The sequence below is a fragment of the Diabrotica undecimpunctata genome, chromosome 2 (genome assembly GCF_040954645.1).
Source record: "Diabrotica undecimpunctata isolate CICGRU chromosome 2, icDiaUnde3, whole genome shotgun sequence".
Taxonomy (NCBI): domain Eukaryota; kingdom Metazoa; phylum Arthropoda; class Insecta; order Coleoptera; family Chrysomelidae; genus Diabrotica; species Diabrotica undecimpunctata.
The window spans coordinates 122,841,326-122,864,269 of record NC_092804.1 but is presented as its reverse complement, the minus strand read 5'-3'; the positions used below and the strand labels follow the sequence as shown (position 1 = coordinate 122,864,269).

At 31.6% G+C, this 22,944-nt stretch overlaps 2 protein-coding genes across 3 annotated transcripts in view; one reads left to right on the top strand and one right to left on the bottom strand.

Moving 5' to 3' along the window:
- The window catches only part of LOC140434835 (uncharacterized), a 98,843-nt gene that overhangs the window by 40,758 nt on the left and 35,141 nt on the right, over positions 1–22,944 (bottom strand). The window lies entirely within an intron of this gene.
- DNAlig4 (DNA ligase 4) lies at positions 1,511–21,528 on the top strand. Its single transcript, XM_072523402.1, has 4 exons — positions 1,511–2,479; positions 10,947–11,392; positions 16,435–17,092; positions 20,885–21,528. Exons 1-4 carry the CDS (start codon positions 1,627–1,629, stop codon positions 21,484–21,486), a joined length of 2,559 nt encoding a protein of 852 aa, XP_072379503.1. The 5' UTR covers positions 1,511–1,626; the 3' UTR covers positions 21,487–21,528.

The window sequence follows — 22,944 nt, the reverse complement described above, 5'->3', positions numbered from 1 at the left end:
TTTGGTAACATGGCGACGTATGACTCCACGTGAATTTGCTGGTCCTGAGACGATGGGTCTACGAGGACCTAATTAGTTGCTTTCTTTAGGAATGCTTTTTTTGCTTTTTTTGAAGGAAAAGTCATTAGACTCTTGGTGCAAGGAAGAAGGTGAGTGCAACTTTTTTTGTACTCAATATCATTATTACAAATAATTCTACTTTGTTTGAACATTATTGATAATAAAATTTTTATAATACAGCTCATTTGCATTTTATGTATATTGGATTCGAAGTTTGTCTATTTCGATATTTATAACTTTGCTGCTTTGAACAGTTATGTTTAAAACCGGTTGTAATCTTCCGCCACAAATACTGTGGTACCGTTCGCGTCATAAAAAACTGGTACAACTCTTATTACTGAAAATCATGTTTTTTAAGTTGTGTAAGTTGATCTTGTCACATGTGTCATTCTAATTTCTAGGGCACTGTTGCCAGTTCAACGAAAATATTATATGAAATCAGCTAAAAGCAGGGCTGTGTGACAGACCGCCAGTTTTGAGTATTCTAAAAACTAAAACATCGAGCATTCTCGATCAGTCAGTCACATTAAATTTGTTTAAACATGCATCCTAAAAAATTCTCATATTAATTTTGTAATTTTTCATTATCTCAATTAAGTACTCATACCTCGATTTGTGTTTTATTATAATTTATGAAAATATTTCAATTCAAATATAGTGATAGATAAAATCAATCTAGACATAACTTTAAATTATTATAATAAAACATTACAGTGAGGTATTGGATCTGTCACTTTATAATCTACGTAGGATAAAGTATAATGTTAGTTTTTGTTAATGTTATCGTTCATATAATAAATAATAAATTAATCTTGGTAGTTGGCCTGTGACTAAACTTATTGATACAAAATACAGTTCGTGTTCGCTAGGTAATTGAAGTAAAAAATTAGATACAGTAGATGCGTTCCAATGTTCCCTGTGCCAATAATCTAGGTTTAAAGATCCTTCAAATATTTTGGATATTAGCTGAACCCTATCTCTGGTTATTAAATACGGTTTTTTTATTGTTAATGATAAAAATAATACCTATCTAATAATAACTTTATTTTTTTTAATTAGGTTTAGTGCAATTCCGTTATCTGTGATGGCAACAGCGAATTAATTCACGAACCACTGTATGCAGTCTGAACCCAGGTTTACATTGGGAAAAAAAAGTGTACCAGTTTTATATGACGGGAAGTGTACCATGCATTTTTAAACCGCGGATAAAATAAATAATGCATTTTGGTCTAGGTACGATAAGTATAGTTTATCAAACTAAAGAATATTATATACCTTTATATCCATTTTAAACAAAAAACATTACTACTGAAATAATGAATAATAAAAACCAAATAATTTTAAGAGGCAAATGAAGGAGGTGTCTATATTAAAAAAAATCGGAACATTTTTGATAATGTTCACAGCGGATTAATCGAGATACTGAACACAAATGAAACAATTGCATTTGACAAATGTATGACAGTTGACTCTAACCTAACCTAACTTTAAAAACCATGAAAACAAGCAATGAAAAACAAGTATATAAATAATTATACCAAATAATATTTAGCATAGTTTACAAGAATGAATTTTAACGAATTTTGTAGTTTCCTGGAAAAAATAAAACAAACTAGTGCGCCCCGTGAGAAATATAAACTAATCAGAACAGAATTTTTAAAAATCATTGAAAAACAAAAACATGATCCATCTATTAACTTTTTTCAAATTTTTAGACTTATGTTACCCAGTCTAGATCGTGAGCGAGATTCTTATCACATGAAAGAAGCTAAAGTGGCTAGAATTATGGTAAAAATGTTGGATTTGCCATCAGGAAATGACAAAAATGTTCTTACAAAATCTTATCTAATGGCTGGACAGGCAACTGATTTTGGAGATGTAGTTTATTCCGTCATACGGAAATATTTGTCCAATTGTAAGACGTATTTAACGATACAGGAGCTTAATGAAGGTTTAGATAAATTAACTACTAGAAAAAATGAACAAGAAGCAGAGAATATATTGATGAATTTATTTAAAATGTGTTCACCTGAGCATATTCGATGGATTATTAGGATCATTTTAAAAGATTTAAAATTAGGAGTTGGTCCAAATACCATTTTAAACTGTTATCATAAAGATGGAGCTGCCTTTTATGCATCAAACAGTAGTTTACGTAAAGTATGTGAGATTCTTAAAGATGAACATGTTAAATTGCATGAATTAGAGATAGAAATTTTTGAAGCATTTCGACCTATGCTGTCTAAAAAAGTAGATGCTAGCAACTTTAAGAGGCTCTTTCCTGAAAACAAATTATTTTTTATTGAAAATAAATTTGATGGAGAAAGATTTCAATTACACATGGAAGATAATGAATTTCGATATTTCTCAAGAAATGGATTTGATTATACAGAACATTTAGGAAATACATATAATTCAGGTAAATAAGTAAAACTGTTGAATAAATGAATAAAATAGTTTATTATGTTGACCTAATTGGAAAATCACCTATCTCACTTGACACAAAAAACTTGCTCCTTAAAAAGTTATTTTGTGGATTTTTTTTTAATTATTTGTTTGTAATGTTACAGAATATCTTTAAATAAGATTTAACAAAAATCATGTACAAGAGAGATTGTTTGGAGTAATGTGTTTTGATAATTAAGATGCCTAGAGTTAGGTGATTTACTTTCGGAGTTATGGATTTTGCTTTAAGAAATTACTGGAGTTATGTGTTTTATTTGTAGGAGTTGGGTGATTATATACATAATTGTACCTTCTAACTGAAGTTATATGGCTTATGAATACTAGATTAATAGTAAAATTGTACTTCAATGGCAATAATGAGCTATTTTATAAATTTAAACATTTCTTTTATTATTGGCATACAAAGTGTTTTTCTGTACAAAATAGCTACATATAAATACGAACACTTAGGAACTGTAAACTGAAGAACAATAAATGTATGAGCCTACATTTTTAACATTTCAAAGAAACTAACAATACTCTAGTTTAAATACAAAAAACTTAAAATAGTTAATCAAAGTTAACCTTGATTTTAAAAATGAGCTACTTGATTTTAAAACTAGTTGTAACTATTCTAGCTTACACTTCATTTGACAGGTTATCATAAAATGAATGGAAATTCTTGGGTACACTTAGCTTTAGTTCTTGAAGGTGGTTAAATTTTTCTTTTGGTGTCTTTTGTCTGGCTTTGTATAATTGGGGGAAGTTAAAGTTAGTAACATTATTACTTCGTCAGAATCAGTTTTTAATTTACTTGTATTTCTAGTTGATTTCTTTTGAGCCTTATTTTATTCTGAATCAGGTAATTTAATTTGAAATAAATCTTGCCTTCAGTACAATATTTAAGGCACCTGATGTCAGTTACCTTGGGTTCGCCAACTTTATTCCCAGGTCTTATAGATTTATATTTTATGCACTTGCTGAAATCTTAAAAAAAAAGAATAGTTTAAAAATTTCACTTCATAAGGTTTAGCTGGAAGGATATTTTCTAAAGCATTTGATAATGTAGCACATCTGTTTTGATATGTACAACCATCACTGTAAATTATAAATTTCTTGGGAATATCAGAATTATTATCAGAGAGAACTTTGTTTTCAAGAAAATCGAAAGTATGCTTGAAAATTTGTTTGGTGTTAGTTTACCTTCACTCTTGTTCCATAAAAAACAATAACCTTCTTTATTTCGCAAATTAAAAATACAAAAGTTGGGAACTGAAAGTTTGTGTCTATATTAGAGTGCGGATGCATTTGACTTTGGACATAGTAGTAAAGATTGAAGGTCTATAGTAAAAACATATTCTTCTTTTGCTTTATCTTTTCATTTTTCTCTCTGAGCCTCATCTTTTTTCTTTATGTGACATTGATAGTTTTCTTCACCTATATGTTTCATTGAATAAGCCCTACACAAATCGCACTGGTCCTTTTTGGGTTGAAATATAGCTAGATTTAAATCTTCAAAAGACTTGTGAAATGAGCATTGAGACAAAGTTTCGATATACTTTTCTTTGCACCATTTTATACTGTAGTGCTTGTAAATCCCACCTTTTGAGGCCCAAATAGTATCTAGATAAAGTTTAGTTGACAATTTACGACAATAGTGTGATTCTATTGTTGGTAAAGACAAAAGAAACTTTTTTAAGCTGTTCTGTTTCGCAAGAAGTTGTTCTTGTCTGGATGATCTATTCTTCTTCTGTTTCTTACCTGAGTTGCTTAATATAATATTATCCATTCCATTCCCATTCTCTATCACTTCATTTAGTTTATATTCATTTTCATCATTTTTTCCCTTGAGCCAACCGTTAACTGTCCAACCTTTTATATCAAATGTATCAAGAAAAGTCTGTCTACAAACTCTCATTTTCTTTTTATCAAAGCTTAGGTAAAACTTGTAAGAAAACTCTCTTCTTGATACATTTTGTACCTTCTAGCTTGTTATCTTGCTGGTAAATCTATTTCTGTTAGTCCTGCTACATAGATTTTTTTACTGTTCCAGGTCATATTCCAAAACTTTGTGAACTGCTGTTTCCTGTCATCTTCTGACAAATGACTACAACTAAAAGTTGGTAACTTACATTTACATTTAATGGGCTTCATTTGTTTGGGAGGTTTCTTCTTGGGAGGAAAAGTCTACGACCTTTGTACTGTTCACCCTTCTCTTTTAAAACTTTAGCTCGTTTATACTCCCAACCATCATATTTAACTTGGTGCTTCTTCCCCTGTATTGGATTTGGGGTAAAATCAGTTTCATCTTTATTTTCTTCATTGAAGTTGATTTTTTGACTTTAGCAGAATCAGTGGAATTGCCTGTCTCTTCCTCTGATTCCAATTCTATTTCTCTCCCTAAGGTCTACTTCAACGTTAATTTGTTCTGGGATAGCTGTGCTTTCTTCAATAATCTTACGATTGTTCTGAGGTTTTATCTCTTTCCAAGTCACATATTTGAAACCATGTGTCATGTGGATCATTTCCAAAAACACACATTTCATTACCACTAAATAGGTGTACTTCATTTGACAATATCAGTAAAGTTGTCTTATTTTCTACAATGGTTTCAATTGGTGTCAACTAACCACCTTTACTTACAATAAATATCATTGGTTCATCATTCGAATTGTTGAGATTAATACAAGAATCTTGGTCAATTGAATTTAAAGATATTGTTTCATATATTTCATTTGATACTTCGAAAGTGTTCTCACTCATTTCAGGTAGAACTGGAGAGTCTTCAGTAGGCCTACGTGAGTTTAGGGTTTGGCAAAAGAATATTTTGATATATTTCCTGATGAATCTCCAAGAATATTATTATTAAAGGTGTTTACAGTTTTGAACCACAGGAAGTTATTTTTCAGGATCTTCAACCCTTTGTTGAAGTTTTCATTAGCGGAAGTTTTCCTTCAGTAATTGGGTCTGCATTTTTCTGAACAATGTTTTCATCAGATACATTTATTTTCATTTTACTTTTCACATCTTAAAGCCCTTTTGCAAATAGCTGGAGATAGCAGGTTTGCAAACATAAAAATCCCACCGAAAATATAGGTGATTTGTAAAATCCCATTTATCTCTCGAAATATTTTTTTTAGAGTTATGTGTTTTTAATAGGTTGTACAAAACAGCTAACCTCATAAAATGAAGAAAAAAAACTAAATTCGAATTTTTTGGAGTTAGGTGATTTTACAATTAGGCCGACGATTAACAAAAATGTTAGCTACTTTTCCAAAGTGTTTTAATGGACTTAAGTAATATAAGAGTAACTGATAATCTCTTCTAAATTTATTTTTTGTTAGCAATAAAGGGGAATACTTATCAGGTGAGAATTTCCAGAAAAATTGTCATGTTTATATATTTAGATGTATAATATATGTATTGTTTAAACAATAAATAATTATAATAGATACCTGTATGAACAACAACTACTATTGTTGCCAGATCATCTTTGACACTATTATCAGCAATGAAACTTCAAGAAGAAATTAATTCCAGAGAATAGTAAACAAATTCTAAACTCATAGACCATTACAAGAAAATGACTGAATACAATTCAACTAAAATTGATAACATTAATGAAATTTCACATAATTGTAATTTTTTAAATATATATTTTAAAATTCAAGTAAGTATGTCATACCTATTTAAATATGCTGAAAACAGTGTTTTGTTTCATAATTACAAAGTTCATGTATGAGTCTATTGCAAAAGACACACATTCTTTTTAATTTCCTGAAATTATTCTACATAAAAGACAGATCCTGATTGGGAGTGCAGCCTTGTAATATTAGCACTTTAGCACTTTACTCCTTGCTCTATGAAATTTCGTTTCTTTGTAATTATTTTGAGATACCAACAAATTATTTTTCCATGCTTCTACAATCAACTGCATATTATTTTTCCATCATGGATTGAGAACAATTGATCATGTGCATTGCATTTATATTTATACACATACTCTGCTTGATTGATCACACTTGCTTCATTTTATGATGAAATAAGTCACCAATAAAGCAATAAAAGAGAACCGTTGAGATATAGGAAAATATAAGATCAATTTGACACAGAAAGTACCACATAAGACAAAAAGGATAATTTTCAATTTCCAACAGATATAGAATATTTTCAAAACGAAACTTACATAGAAGTAGAGACTTCTTATGTATAAGTTTTATTAAAAAATAATTCAAAATTTATCCAAAATGATTAGAAATCTTCAAAACATTTTCGGTTCAGTAGGACCAACATCAGTGGAAAACCTGAAAGTATATTTCCACTTTAAAATGACCAAACTATATTTAAGGTAAAATTTTAAATGTTGAATTACAAAACATGTGGGAAATACTTATATTTAAAGTAGTTGAAACTAGCTACGTAATTAGGGATAGAAACCCTTATATTACATGAAAATCATGGTTAATTTTAATATTGTAATGACACTAGGTTGTAGGTTGATGTTATACAATTTAACATGAAAGGAAGATACATCCCTACTCGAAAGAAGGACAACTTTGTCTGACTATTAGAACCACTAACAATAGCCCAATCATGATTGAAAAAATTGTTTTAATTGAATTATATTGTTGTAACAATTAAAATTGATTGTGAAAGTAATATTATTAGCTAACAAAAACAAGTTAATTGCTTAAATAGAGTCAATGTATGATCCTGCTGCATTTGAGCAATGATATTACCAACTTATGTAAGAATGTGTAATGTGATAAAATGATAGTGAGGTAAACTAAAGTGACTCAAAAGCACCATCAGATCCAGATAGCTGGGTGTGTCTATATATTTCGGTAAAATTGTAGTACCTTCTAAGGTGGTCTTTAAATGTATATGAAATGAAAGAGTGGCAGTGTCTGTATGGGTAGGTTAGGGAAATGCGGACTTTGTTAGTGACGTATGACCGATACACCTATAGTTGTGCCTAACCAATCTTATATACTAAAAGGCTAAGCCCTTTTCTTGCGCGCAATAATCCTCCTAAACGGTGATAGATAGGAGAATATTTTTTTCGAATAATTAAACAGATTGTTGAGTAGATTCCCCCTAAGGTTTAAAATTTAACAAATTCGAACCGGTTTAAAAATGGCGGCCATAAAATGAATTTTTCCTATAGTAAAGTATAGTCAGGAATTCAATATTATACACAATGCAACAACGTGTCAATTCTCGAATGCTGGAATGCACCAACAAGTGTTTCCACTTAAGGAATAACGATAATGACCACTCAAAATTCGGGATCCTCCTGTCTCCGATTTTAATTTATGGGGTCTGTTTTACACTATCTGATGATTGGTATTTTTTTATTTTTATGTTTAGTTAGAAAGTATTCTGTTTCCAACAAGTGCAGCGTGTGTGAGTTGTTGTGATTGATATTTAGAGATTTAGACTACGTTTTGAGTTTAATACTTGAAGAATTAAATAATGAGGTAAGCATTACTTTATTTTTAATTTATTAGTTAGAAATATATTATTCATTTTGTTGGGAATAAGCCACAATTTTACTTTAAATTAGGTTTATTTTAAATAAATAAATAAAAAATAAACTTATATAAAGTAAAATTGTGGCGTATTCTCAAAAAAGTGGAACAGTAGGCGGTAGTGTAGACTAGCGCGGAGCATCATACTGTTTTCTGTATTTTTTAAATTTAAATAATATTTAAATATAAATTTAGTTAGTTAGAGTTCTCAAACCGACTTCTTTTTCTTAAACGTGGCATTTTACAATCTAAAATATACAAAAAAAAGTTACTTCCGGTTTTACTTCCGTTTTTTATTTAAGAGGGGCAGAGTCTAACAATCATATTGTTTCCTTTTCCTAATGTAAATCTTCCTGACAATCCTAAAAAACTACTGTATCGATTTTCAATTTAAAAAAATTGGCGTCGATACAGTTTATTTTTAGGATTTTTGGAACATTTACACCAGGCGACGGAAACGATGGATCGTTAGACTCCGCCCCTCTTAAATATCAGCAAAACTTACATCAAAACTCGATGTCGAGTTGGTCTGCTAGTTAATTTTTATTCTCGTTAAAATCAAATTTCAATCTGCAACCATCATATTTTTATCAGTTTGCCCCACACTGTATATTAATTCTTACTTAATTAATCAGTCTGGTTTGACATGCACATTCACGTTTTTCCTAATTTTCTTTTTTATATACCTTTTATCACATAGATATGCATTTATTTTAATCCATTTTTATCATTATTTTACTATACCCTCTTTAAACTAGCTAATAACTGTTTACACAGGCAATCAACCTCAAGAGAAATAACATTTAATGAATTCCATTTATTAGATCTCTTTTCTCCTTCAATCATTATCATAAAAACATAATTATTACCAATATGTAAATAGTCGCCTCGTATTTCGGTGAGACTGTGTAAAATATATTTATCTGTAAAAAAAGGGCAATAAAAATAAAAATAAAAGTACTCTACCAGGAATACTAACAAAAATTGTTCTAATTCAGTACCGCCCAATTAAGGACAAAGAATAATTATAATTTTACACCGCGGTGGAGAAAATGGATGGATCGACGATGTATTATTAATATCTGCAAAAAAAATTAAAGACGCGTCTCTAGATTACCATGAGTATATGGAAAGTTCAATTTTTGAATCATGGTTTGAAAAATCTGTTGTTTGAAATTACCTAAATATAGTGTGTGTGATGTGTGTCATGGACAATGCATCATACCATTTAAGATTAATGAGAAATATTCCAAATATAACTTGAAACAAATTACAAATTCAGCAATTTTTATTTGAGGAAGATTTGTATTTTTAGGCATCATATAGGCAAAAGCAATTGTTGGAGGTTGCTCATAGTAGATAGTATCAGAAGGAATATTTTGTGTGTTCGTAGTAATGGGCATACCGTGCTTAGATTTTCTTCATACTATTGTACATTGAACCCAATAGAGTTAATATGGGCTCAACTTAAAGGAAATATCAGGAGAGGAAAACGTGGTTCATTGGCAGAATAATACCTCTATGGAAGGTTGTCACTCCATCTTTTGCGCGGTCATCCGATACTTCTGCCGATTGATGACTTATCTCTTGCTATTTTGACGACACGGGTCTCCTCCATTCTGCTTATGTGGTTATTCCATTCTTTTTTTCTATTTTGTGTCCATTCATTTATACACTGTACGTCACCTTTTCTTCTAATGTCTTCACTTCTCTTTCGATCTCTCAGCGTATTTCCTGTAATTCTTCTCAGTACTCTCATCTCTGCCGTTTTCAGCAGCATTTGCGTTGTGGCTGTGTCGGGTCTTGTTTCTGAGGCATATGTCATTATTGGTCTTACACTGGCTTTATAAATTCTTACCTTTATCTCAGTGTCAATGTGTCTGTTTCGCCATATAGTGTTATTAAGGCATCCTGCCAGTCTATTTGCTTTTTGTACTTGATCTCTCACTTCTTTGTCCAGATCTCCATAGCTAGACAGTGTAATTCCCAGATATTTTATTTCCATTACTTGTTCAATACTGATGCCATCAATTTCTATTTTACATCTAGTTGGTTCTTTGCTGACTACTACTGTTTTAGTTTTCAGACATGAGATTGTCATATTAAATTCTTTTGCTCTTATGTTAAATCTGTGGACCAGTCTTTGCAAACTGTCTTTATCTTGGGCTATCAATATTGCGTCGTCTGCGTAACAGAGTATTTTGATTTCTTTGTTTCCCATTATGTATCCCCTTTGTTAACGGTTTTGATGATTTCATCCATGATCAAATTGAAGAGCATGGGGCTCAATGAATCTCCTTGTCTGATTCCGCTGCCTATTTCTATAGGTTCTGTAAGTTGTCCATCTATTCTGACTTCCATTTTGTTGTCTAGGTAGATGTTACCTTTAGTTTTTATACTATTTAGGGGAACTTCTCTATTATACAGAAGATGGATTAAATCTTTGAGTCTTACTCTGTCAAACGCTTTCTTTAGGTCAGTCAGACACAGAAATGCTGGTCTATTATACTCTAGTGATTTCTCAGTAATTTGTTTTATAATGAATATTGCATCTGTACACGACCTTCCACTACGAAAACCCTGTTGTTCATCTGCTAAACTTATCCTCAGATTTATTAGCACTTGTAAAATTTTAGTTTTAAGTTTTAGCGTAGTATTTAACAAGTTTATACCTCTTTAGTTTTGTGGTTGTTTTTTATCTCCTTTATAACCCAATGTTCATTAGCCATTTATAACTAGTTTTAGAATGTAGACATTTGTAGATGATTGTAGGTATTTTAATTTTATTTTGTTATATTTTTTTACATTTATGATTCTATTTTGTACTTATCGTGAAATGGATTATCTCATAAATAAATATAGATGAGTAGCATGTGCTATTGCCATTCTTACACTAACTTTTTATTTCAGGAATTCTAACACCAAAACTTAAAGGGATTTTTAGACAGCACGTAAAAAAAGTTATTTTGGATGGTGAACTCATGATGTACAACAAGTATTCAAAGAAATTTGGCTCAAAGGGTATGGCTCTAGATGTTAAAAAATTAAATAGCTCTGGTCCATATCAACCATGTTTCTGTGTTTATGATATTATTTTATTAAACGATAAAATATTAACAAACAATCCTTTAAGGGAACGTTTAAACATTTTAAAAACTGTTTTTACTGGTTTTAAAGAAGGTACCATTGAGCTAAGTAAAGCAAAAGAAGTATCTTCGAGACAAGAAATTGTTACTGAATTAAATGAATCTGTTGATAAGGAAGAAGAAGGAATTATTATTAAGGATCCGGACAGTATTTATAAGTATAGTGATAGAAATAGTGGTTGGTTCAAAATGAAGTTGGAATATTTTCAGGTGATTACTTTTACAGTACTATTTAAATTGTCTTGCTTTCACAGCTTGCACTCACATTCCATACAGAGAGTTACTTTCTGGTTTTTGAAATATTGTAACATGTAACAGTGACACTATGCTATCAAAACATGAATGGTGGCTTTATTTTTTCTGTCTTACAAAATATGAATTATACCATGAAGGCTGTGTTAAACTGAAGTGGTAGTAAATTTGTCTAAGAGTTTGATAATCTCATTTTAGTTATTATCCCTATCTTTTATAGTAGTTTCCCATGATTTAGTCCTTCACATATGTATATCATGCGTAAATGTAATTCTTTTAGCATATATTTGCAGAGTTTTATTATAAATGTAGCCTGTTTCCCAGTTTCAACTTTGTTTTATTATTGTTATATCCTTCCCTGAGATACTATCCATGATATAGTAACATAACATACATTCCGTTGATAGTTTCACTTTACTTCTACTGGCATTAATTATACTAGTTCTGATATTGAAGATAATTCTTTTCATTATGCTTAAAAAATCGAAAATAATCGTATAATTTTCAGGTCCAAGAAATATGTATTGAATCTTACCTATCTATTTACAATGTGTAGTGTGTTTTACATAATGTTCGAATATTCATTTGGCGTCGTTATAAAGAGGAAAACCGAAAATTTTTGAAGCTTCAATGATTCTATTATTGCTCAGTGGTTAATTCATAGTTTCTCCAGAATTCTCTACCTCCAATCCGCAACGAAATCGATCACAATTCGCAGTAGGCCAGAAGCGATGAAGAAAAATCTCGACTATTTGCAGAACATCTTGCCAGATTTACACCTAACAATACTATATCAGATCATAAAGTAACATGGGAATTACCCCAAATTCCCATTAATATTCCACCCATAAAAATAGTATCAGTTAAAGAAGTACAAGAAGAAATAAAGTACTTAAATCTTTGAAAAGCACCAGGTCTGGATCAGGTATGGACAATGTATGTATGTAACTCCAAAAATGCGAAAGGATTTGCTAAGAGAGGGAATAGCTTTTATCACATACATATTTAATACTATCTTAAGACTCAACTACTGGCCTAAAATGCTGAAACTCGCAGCAATAATACTCATTCTGAAACCTGGCAAAAATCCAACTAATGTCATACATCGATGTTATCTCCAAAATACTTGAGAGAATACTACTACAAAGAATAAATTCTGATTCTGATACTCAAGTATTGATACCAACCCACCAGTTTGGCTTAAGAGAGAAACAGTAAACTTTTCAACAAGTTCACGAAGTTATTCATAACATAAATGATTGAGATCTTATCTAAGCGACAGAGACTTTAGAACAAAATTCAACGAACATACAACAGACAGTTTTCCCATCAAATCCGGTGTACCATAAGGAAGTGTTATTGGCACACTCCTATATGTACTATATGTACACAACAGATCTTGCCTGTATCTTGGGAAGCACCATCGGTGTCTAAAAAGCATACAAACACCACAATCCATAAACACATTTAGGAATTCATCTAGATGGAGGACTAACCTGGAAAGAACACAACCAAAAAAGGCAAACAAATTGATTTAAAAGTAAAAAATATTTACTGGCTAGTCGGTAGAAAGTAAAAAGTATCATTAGAAAACAAACTTATTTATAAAACAATCATAAAACCCATCTGGACATATGGGGCGAAACTATAGAGATGCCCAAGCAAGTCGAACATATCTATTATAAAAAGAAGTCAAACCAAAATACTCCGCATGATATTATAGTCACCACAATAATGTCTCCAACACTATACTATTGTTCTGAAGCTGTTTTCTTGTGGCGTTTTAAAGTAATTAATATTTAAAAGGGAATAATCCACAATTAAAGGTTAAAGTACGTTTATTGTCGTTTCAATTTCCACTTCGTAAATCGTTCTCAAAATACAAACATTAGTAAATTAACCAAATTTTGTTTTTTTGTTACTTGGTGAAAAATTCTAATAATTTTAATTTTATCTGACTCATTATTATGACTATTGACAATTCAGACACATTATACATTTTAATAGTTCGTCTTTAAAAAGACAAACACACAAGAAACATAAATGATGTATCCTCTATATGATACTGATTTAAATTCAACATTTCAACAACATTCAGAACAAACACGTTGAGATCTATTTTGTCTAAAACCAAACCTAACAACGAACAAGAAAGGACAAAGAATTGCATTTATAAAATACCTTGTGAATGCGATCAGTTTTATTTAGGTGAAACATCAAGGCCATTAAATGTTAGAATAAGTGAACATCAATCTTATATTAAAAATAGAGAATTTGATAGATCTCGAATATGTAAACACGAATGGGATAATGAACATAGGGTTCAATGGAATGAATCAGATATAGTCCTAAAAGAAACGGATCGTAAAAAGAGAAAAATCAAAGAAGCGGCTCTAATTATGCTAAATGAGATCAATTGTGTCGCAAATTCCTCGGCAGAATATAGTAGGATCTCGTTACCCATATTGAAAGAGGAAGTTATTAAAAGGAAAATAGCAGTATTAGTAAGTCAGTAACATATAGAGGATACCTGACGGATATTCTCAAGTTAAAGTTGATTTCATGTAATCGAATGAACTATCTTATAAGTAAAGTCGTCCCAGGAGCGCAACTCAACAATATTGGCAATATCATTTTAAATTCGTCTACTTTAAAATGCATAATGTGTCTTAATTGTCAATATAAACAATATAAATGAATCAGATAAAATTAAATTATTAGAAGAATTTTTCACCAAGTAACAAAAAAACAAAATTTTGTTAATTTATTAATTTTTGTATTTTGAGAACGATTTCCGAAGTGGAAATTGAAACGTCAATAAACATACTTTAACCTTTAATTGTGGCTTATTCCCATTTAAATATTAAACACTATTCTAAGACCTAAAAATAGATTATGTTAAAGACGTCATTCAAAGACAAAGCTCAAAACACCATAATAAATTGGAAACTCACACAAATTTTCCAGTTCACTTACTACAGCCCCATGCCAGAATACTCAAGAGAAATTGGCCAGCAGACCTACAAAATGAATGAAGAGGGCTTCTATAATTATAAAATTGTATTCTGATTGCTAATTTAAATATAAATAAAAAAAAATGTACAGAATGTATGTTCCGTTTCATAAAACTCCAGTAGCAAAAGTCAATAAGTTTAAAACATGTGGAGATTGCTTTTCAACATGTCTATTTGTACTTTCAAAACTGCTGAATGGAATAATTCGACTAATGTCATTACAAACCAAAAGGTTTTGCAGTCAAGAAATGCTTGTACGGCCCACGTTTATTCATCCAACTATCTTTCCTTGAATTATAAGCTTTAGAAATTCATATCTTGTGTCTCTAGAGGCGTGGTCAAAGAACTTAAGTTTTTCCTTCTTTATAGTAAATACACTTTCAGGTTCAATGTTCAATATTTCCAACACTACCTGATTTGTGAATCTACCCGTTCAGGACACTCGTGAATAATTGTCCTCTGAATGTTGGTTAGTCTCGTTGACAATAGTTCCAATATATTTGTACCCAACAAACCAAGTAATGACATTTTCATTAAAACTAATTGTAGGTACAAAGTTTTTTTAACTTTTTTTGAAACTACCATCATTTTGGTTTTCCTGATATTGATATGTAAACCGTGTGTGATACTAACCATAGACTTTATCAGTGCCTGGAGGAACGCCAAAGGTACTGCAAAAATATATTAACTTTGTTATCATGTGAGAAACATCTACTTTGTACATTTGTATTCACTTTTGGACGAACACTATTGCCAACGAGATAGTGTCGCATTGTGTCCCACCTAAACAACGAGCAATGGAAAGTAATAATCGTCTCTCTGGTGTATATTGGGATATTTTTTCCGTAAAAATCCTAGCCGCTAGTGCACTATTCTCTGGTATTTACGTGTGATTACCACAATTATCGATAATTATCTGAAACTTTAACCTTATCATACTTACCCAGACTTAAATGAATCTTTGCCAATACTTGATAAGTATTCTTCTTCTTCAGATGCAAATCCACTAATGGATGTTAGCGACCACATTTTCCATTAATTCTCTATTTCTTGCAATATGTATCAGAGATTGTATGTCGTTAATCCCTGTCCATTGCCTTATGTTTCGGAGCCAGGACATTTTCTTGCGTCCCATTCCTCTCTTGCCTTCAATTTTACCCTCGATTATAAGTTGGAGGAACTGGTATTTTTCATTTCGCATGATGTGACCTAGATACGCCGTTTTCCTTTTCTTGATGGTTTCGAAAAGTTGGCGTCCTTGGTTTATTCTTTTAAGGACATCTATATTTGTGATTTTTGATAAGTATACCCCATTATAATAGAAAATTTAATTTTTGTTAACAGTCTTAAATGCACAATAATTGGAAGCTTTAATATGTATTATTTAAAAGATTAGGTTTAATAGCTTACTACTGAATTTTTAAACTGTAATGAAAAAAAGGCGTATGTATCTCGATAAAAACTAGCTTTTGGAAAAAGTATTATAATGTAAAAACTTTCAAAATTACTGTGTTAACTTAATGGTGCCACGATAATAATATAATTATAACATACACAAAAATTAGGGGCGTTTATGTGATTACAACTTCCATAAAATTTTTATGAGAAAAATTGTACAGATTCGTTTTTGTTATGGAAGATGTTCTTATTATACGAAAACCATGTGTGCATTTTTATTACAAAATGGCAAACTGTGCACGAATATTGGAAAAAAGTAGATTTTTATTTTTTAAATTCAAAATGACTAAGTGTTTTGTGTGCAAATTTATACTAAGATAAGTTACATTCAATCGAACTATTTTTGGCTCCAAAATATGTCATTTATGACCTATGTTTTTGTTACACCCAGTATAGTTTTTCATACATATGCATACTCAAAACAACACATATACAAAATTTATATATTCTTTGTTTCTTTGGGCCGATTTTTATTTATTAATCGATTAATTTATTCAGTTCATATTTATATTTTGAATACTTTTTCAGGATGTGATGAATGATTTAGACCTTATTCTAATGGGGGGCGATTTTGCCTCATCCACTTCTGACACACTGAATTCATTTATCGTCGGTATCCGTTCTGGAAACGGTTCCAACGGAAAACCTTTATATATTTCTTGTGGAAGAGTTAGTTCGGGATTGAGCTATGAAGAACTCTCGATGCTCAACAAAAAAATTAAAACGCAAGGAAATAATTTCGACCAATTTAATTGTGATAATTTACAATTTGCAAAGGATGTTCCCCATTATTATATAGAACCAGAGTATTCTGTGGTATTTCAAATACGAGCATCCGAGTTAACGAGAGATAGCAAATCTTTTAAAACTCATTACACACTTAGATTTCCGAGGGTTTTAAAAATAAGGGATGATAAACCTGTGGACGAATGTCTCAATATCAACGAATTTATGGATTTGACACAGAACAATAAGGCAGTTATCAAATTAAATAAAAGAAATATCGAACTAGATGAAATAATTCAATCAAAAGTTAAACGCATTAAGACAAAAGAAATTATAATGCCAACATTTTATGACACTAAAAAAGTATCTGATATATTAGAAGGTTACACTATTTTGATACTTGACGGGAGAGATGATTTTGAAAAGGAAAAGGCTGAAAGTTTGGTAAAAAGAGCTGGGGGTAAGTGTAGAATTATTCTTATAAATTCTTTTTAAGGAATATAATTTAAATGCTTCTTCATCTTTTTATGTAGACATAATTCTGTCTATTTTTCAATGTGCCTTCAGTAAGTTGTTTTTCCATCGTCGTTTTCGTGATCTTCCCACTGATCGTCTTCCTATTGGGAAACCATCGCTTTACAACTCTATTTTTTGTCATTCTGCTTATATGATTGTTCCATTCTACTCTTCTCTTTTTTACCTAGTCCTTGAATGTTCTCCACTTTGTATCTCAAGTCATATATCTGTACTTCTAGCTTTGTCCCATAGTGTCTTACCATCAATTTTTCTAAGAGTTTTCATCTCTGCTGTTCCTAGCATTATTTTTGTTCTCTGTGTCGGATCGCTAGTCGTGTTTCTGCTGCGTAAGTCATTGGTCTGATAACTGTTTTTTAAATTCTGCCTTTTATTTCTTTCCCGTTATTTTTATTCCTCCATATTGTTTCATTCAGGCAACCTGTAACTCTGTTTGCTCTACTCACTTGATCTTCCACTTTTATAGCTAGACAGTGTGATGCCCACATACTTAAACTTCATCACCGGTCCTGTCCCTCCATCTCCAATTTACATCTTAGCATGAATTTTGTCTTTTTTGGTGAAATTATAATGTTAAATTTTCTGGCGGCCATTTTAATGTATCTTCACTCCGAGAGATAAGTTGTATGTCGTCTGCATAGCAGATTATTTTAAGTTGTTTCTCTCCCATTTGGTATCCTGTTTTCGTTCTTACTTTTTTTATTATTTCATCCATGATAAGCTTGAACAATAGAGGGCTCGGAGAATCCCCATGTTCTATCCCATTTTCTACTTTTTACTTTGTGTTGTTTTGGTATATATTTTCGATCGTTGTGAATACTCATATATGTCCTCTTGCGTACAATAAGTAGATAATGTCCTTTAATGTGACCCTATCAAATATCTTTTCCAGTTTCACAAAACCAAGAACAAAAATATGGCGGTTTATTGTATTCTAGTTATTTTGTCTTGTACTTGTCTCATTGTAAATAGAGCGTCTGTATATGACCTTCCCGATCTAGAACCCTGTTCTTCTGCTGGTGTTATAATTCCATTCAGTTTATTTGTTACCACTTTTGTTGTTAATTTTGGTGTTAGGTTTAACAAATTAATTTCTCTGTAATTCTCGGGTCCGATTTGTCTCCCATTTTTGAAGAGAGAAATATGCTTGATCTCCTTTCTGGTGGTATTCTGCTTTGTTCTATCAACTTTTTGGTTTATTTTTAATAATTGTTTGGTCAGATCTGGCCCTCTGTACTTTAGAATGTAAACTTACGATACGATATTAACAAAAAGAATTTATTATATATTAAATGGGGAAAATCCCAGTGGTTAGCTGTATACCATAGTTTAAAAAAATTTACAGAGACATAAAGACTTCTAGTGTATAATGGTATATTGTTTTATTAAAAAATGATTAAAATTTATCCAAAAGTATTACAATTTTTCCAAACCGTTTTCGGTCCAGTGGTGGATGGACGGTGGATTGTGCATTGACATTTAGAAGCCATTTTCTTAATATTAAAGAAACAGGATTTCGTAATCTTGGTTTTATTTATCGTAACAGTCATGATCTCTCACCTATTGTATTCAAATTATTGAATTGTTCTCTGATGGATACATTGATGGAGTGGAGAGCGTTCAGCGGAAGTTTCTGAATGATATTTTTGCCTGAATGAAACAATATGGAGAAACAAAAATATCAGGAAAGAGATGAAAGGCAGAATTTACAAAACAGTCATCAGACCAATAATGACATACGCGGCAGAAACACGACCTGATACAGAGAGGACAAAAAGGGTGTTAGAAACACCGGAGTGAAAACACTTAAAAAAATTGATGGCAGTACACTATGGGGCAGAGCTAGAAGTACAGATATACGACGTAGATGCAATGTAGAGAACATCAAGAACTGGCTAAGAAATAGAAGAGTAGAATGGAACAATCATATAAGCCGAAGAGGTTCTCGATAGAAAGACGATCAGTAGGAAGACCACGAAAACGATGGAACGACAATTTACTGGAGGCACATTGAAAAAAGACAGAGTCATGTCTACACAAAAAGAAGAAGGTGCTTTTATTTGAGCGTTTCCCAAAAATCCACTATCCACTGTCTTGAGGAACAGTAAATTTTCAAGTAATTTTATTCCTTCTCGACTTAGTCAGTTGGTTTGTATTACCCGATGGGCAAAGTAGTCCCCATTGCGAGCAGGGAAAAAGTATATTCCCTTTAGGCGAAAGCATATAACATTGACCTCGTGTCATTACTTTAATAAATATAACCATGACTGTGACCTAATTTAAAGGTTTTTAAACCTATTTCAGTAGATAATTTCAACTATTTTTTAAAATGAAGTATTTTCCACATTTTTAGAAATTTAACAGTCAAAATTTTACCTATTTTTGTATCGTTTTAAAGTGGAAATATACTTTCAGGTTTCACTAATGATGGTCCGACTGGACCGAAAACTTTTTGAACAATTGTAATCCTTTTGGATAAATTTTAATTATTTTTTAATAAAATAATATACCATTGTACACTAGAAGTCTTTACTTCTTTGTAAGTTAATCTATTATGTAGTACGGTACTTACATTAGGGGGAACAGAAGTATTATGAAAAACCTTGCTCTTTTGAAACTAGTAAAAAAGAGTGACAGTAATATTAAAATGAGCTGAGTAAGTCCGTGAGTACAGTTTAAAAATAACAAAGTAAGTTATTTTATTAAACTAGTTTTGTTTTATTTTCTTGATTACTACGAACTATTTTAATTTTATTTATAATAAAAATTAGGAAACATCTCGACTGTAAAGTGTTTGTCTTTCTGTATGTATTTGTTTTCAATTCCCGTCTTTCCGCTTTCTGAGTTACTACGCCACCTGTGAATTTCCCTTCTGAAGCATCAACACTACTGATGTTTCTATATGAATGATTGCTACGTGATTGCTTTGTCTTTAACGAATATTTCTTCTGTAACTATAAATAATATATAATGTCAGACTTACGCCTAATATAATAATAATGTCAGACTTACGCCCGTATCTCATAAAATATTTAGTCGGAAACGCTTCACTCCTGTGGAAAGAATGCAATACGAATAAGTCATCGAGCAAAAAGACAAAAGAGGGAATCTAATCGTTATAAAAAGGAGACCAAAATTCATAAAAGTGGCCTAATATGGCGGACATATCCGGAAATGCAAAGGCGCCAAATTTAAATTTTACGACACTTATTAACATTAGCTATAAAATATTTTTCAGAATGTGTCTTAGACGAGAAAGTTTTAAATATTAACGATAATAGTCTAAAATGTGATACAATTGTTAAAAAACTTCAATATAAATAAGATTCATGTGACAGTTGTGACAAACAATAACATAACCCAACTAAATTTGACGTCTTAAACAAGGAAAGAGATTCTCTTTCCTTGTTTAATGTGGCCTCTCAAAATGGCACTTCCCGTCTAACAATATTTTTGCCTGCACTACCTTTACATTCCTTCTGACTTTTTGCTCGATGGAATAAGTACATTTAGTACATAAGTGCTATAAATAACCAACGCCCCGCATCTTTAGTATTTCCGAATGTTGCCAAGAAGCGGTTGATGATTGATTTTTAACAAAGTATTCTGTCGTCATCTGTTTCAACACCATTCGGGGTTTCGGTATGAAAATGAGAATCTGCGTTGGTTCTTCCTATCTGTCTAGTATTATACCTAATTATATATTAAATATTTTTAGGAACTGTTGGATATTTCGTAAACGAAAAAACCGACATTGTTCTAGCATCGCAAAGAACACAGAATGTAATAAATTTAATAAAGTCGAGACCACGCTACGATATTATAAATTTAACGTGGTTGGAAAGATTAATAAAAGACGGCAACTTATTGGGGTACGAACACGATGATGTATTTTATATTGGATGGAGCTACAAAAATCGTTTAGCAGATGAAGTGGACAAATATGGTGATAGTTTTACTGAGGAGACTACCGTTGAGAAACTTAAAAATACTTTTCAGATTATAAACGACATGGGTGATAGTTTTTTAACCAATGGCACGATCAAAATGGAAGGACGAAAGTATTTAGACCAATACCACGCTTATTTCGACAAATTTTTGGAGCCAACGAATACCCATTCCAACATAATTTACGACTGTTTTTTAGATGAAATAGAATTTAAATATTGCGGAGGTAAAGTTTTCGAAACAGTTACGGAAGATGTAAATGTGATCATTTTTAATGGAGATAATGAACGAAAACAAATTTTAGAAGAATTTTTAAAAAGTATTAATAGAAGTGATATTGAAATACGCACTAAAAATTTAATTTCTAACTAAAAGGAGACATTGTATATATATTTTTTACAATAAATATGTTGTTTTTTTTTTTCAACCTAAAAACTTTTTTGGCTTCTTATTTCATAGTTTATATATATATATATATATATATATATATATATATATATATATAATGATATTCATTTTCATTTGGTACTATAAAGGAAAATAGTAGTCTAGAAGTGAAGTTAGTTAAGACTAAACGCAGTCCAAGATGTCCGCAAGCCTTGGAAGATTTTTTGGGTTTCTTGTTTCCTTGAGTATTGCAATCGATTTGACAACTTCGATAAACTCACATTGGACGGACACCCGCAGAAATTAGATTGTATAGAACTGACGAATTGTTGTTCAAGATTCGATTTTTACCTTCTAAAGCAGACAAGATCAAAGAATGGCCCGCGGGCCAAGTGTGGCCCTTTGAGTTATTTAATCAGGCCTGCGACATGGTTTTGAGTAACCCCAAAAATTACTTCTTCTTCTTCTTCTTAGCCTTCTGTCGTCCATGTTTGGACATAGGCCTCTCCCAACTCCTTCCATCGGTCTCTATCCTGAGCAACATATTTCCAATTTGTTCCGGCTATTCTTTAAATATCATCAACCCATCTCATCTGTGGTCTTCCTCTTGGTCGTTTACTTTCGTAAGGTCTCCAATGTAGTATTGTAGTATTCCAAAGTTGGTCTTTTTGTCTAGCAGTGTGGCCCGCGAAGCTCCATTTAAGTTTGGCAATTTTTGTTGCTATGTCTTCGACTTTTGTTTTGGATCTTACCCAGTCGTTCCTCTTTTTATCTGACAGTCGTATACCTAACATTGCTCTTTCCATTGTTCTTTCTGTTGTGGCTAGTTTATTCATGTTTGCCTTGGTTAGGGCCCAAGTTTGACATCCATGTCATGATAGAAAGGATGCATTGGTTGAACACTTTGCTCCTCAAGTGTTGGGGTATTTTGCGGTTCTTAAGTATCCAACTAAGTTTTCCAAATCAAAACCAAAAATTACGCAACATAGTATTGTACACGTTTCCCTATGTTGCCTCTTCGCCTTCTGCGTTCCACCACGAGCACTGGCCCCTTATCCTACACCTTATGGTGACAGGCAGTATTGAGTATAATGCGTGAGTTGCTCGACTAAGTTCGGAACGTATCGGCTATCATTGTAGTTTCGCCTTTTCTCAAGACCAGTTCTATTTATTTCTATTTATCACTCAAACAGTCACGTAGGCATGACATCCATCTCGGCGGCTGTGTGCGTGGATAATTTTCTGTGAAAACTGTTTCTATAGTTTTGCTTTGTTTGTAGTGTTTTGTGACATTTTAAAAGTTGTTTTCGAAAGCAAGCTACAAGTGCCAGTTTCGTTGTAGCATATAATATTGCAAAAAGTACTTCTAGTATTGAAGTAATCGAAAGGCTGCTTGGCTCACGACTGTAGTCAAAGATAAGAGAGTTTAAATTATGTTCTTTT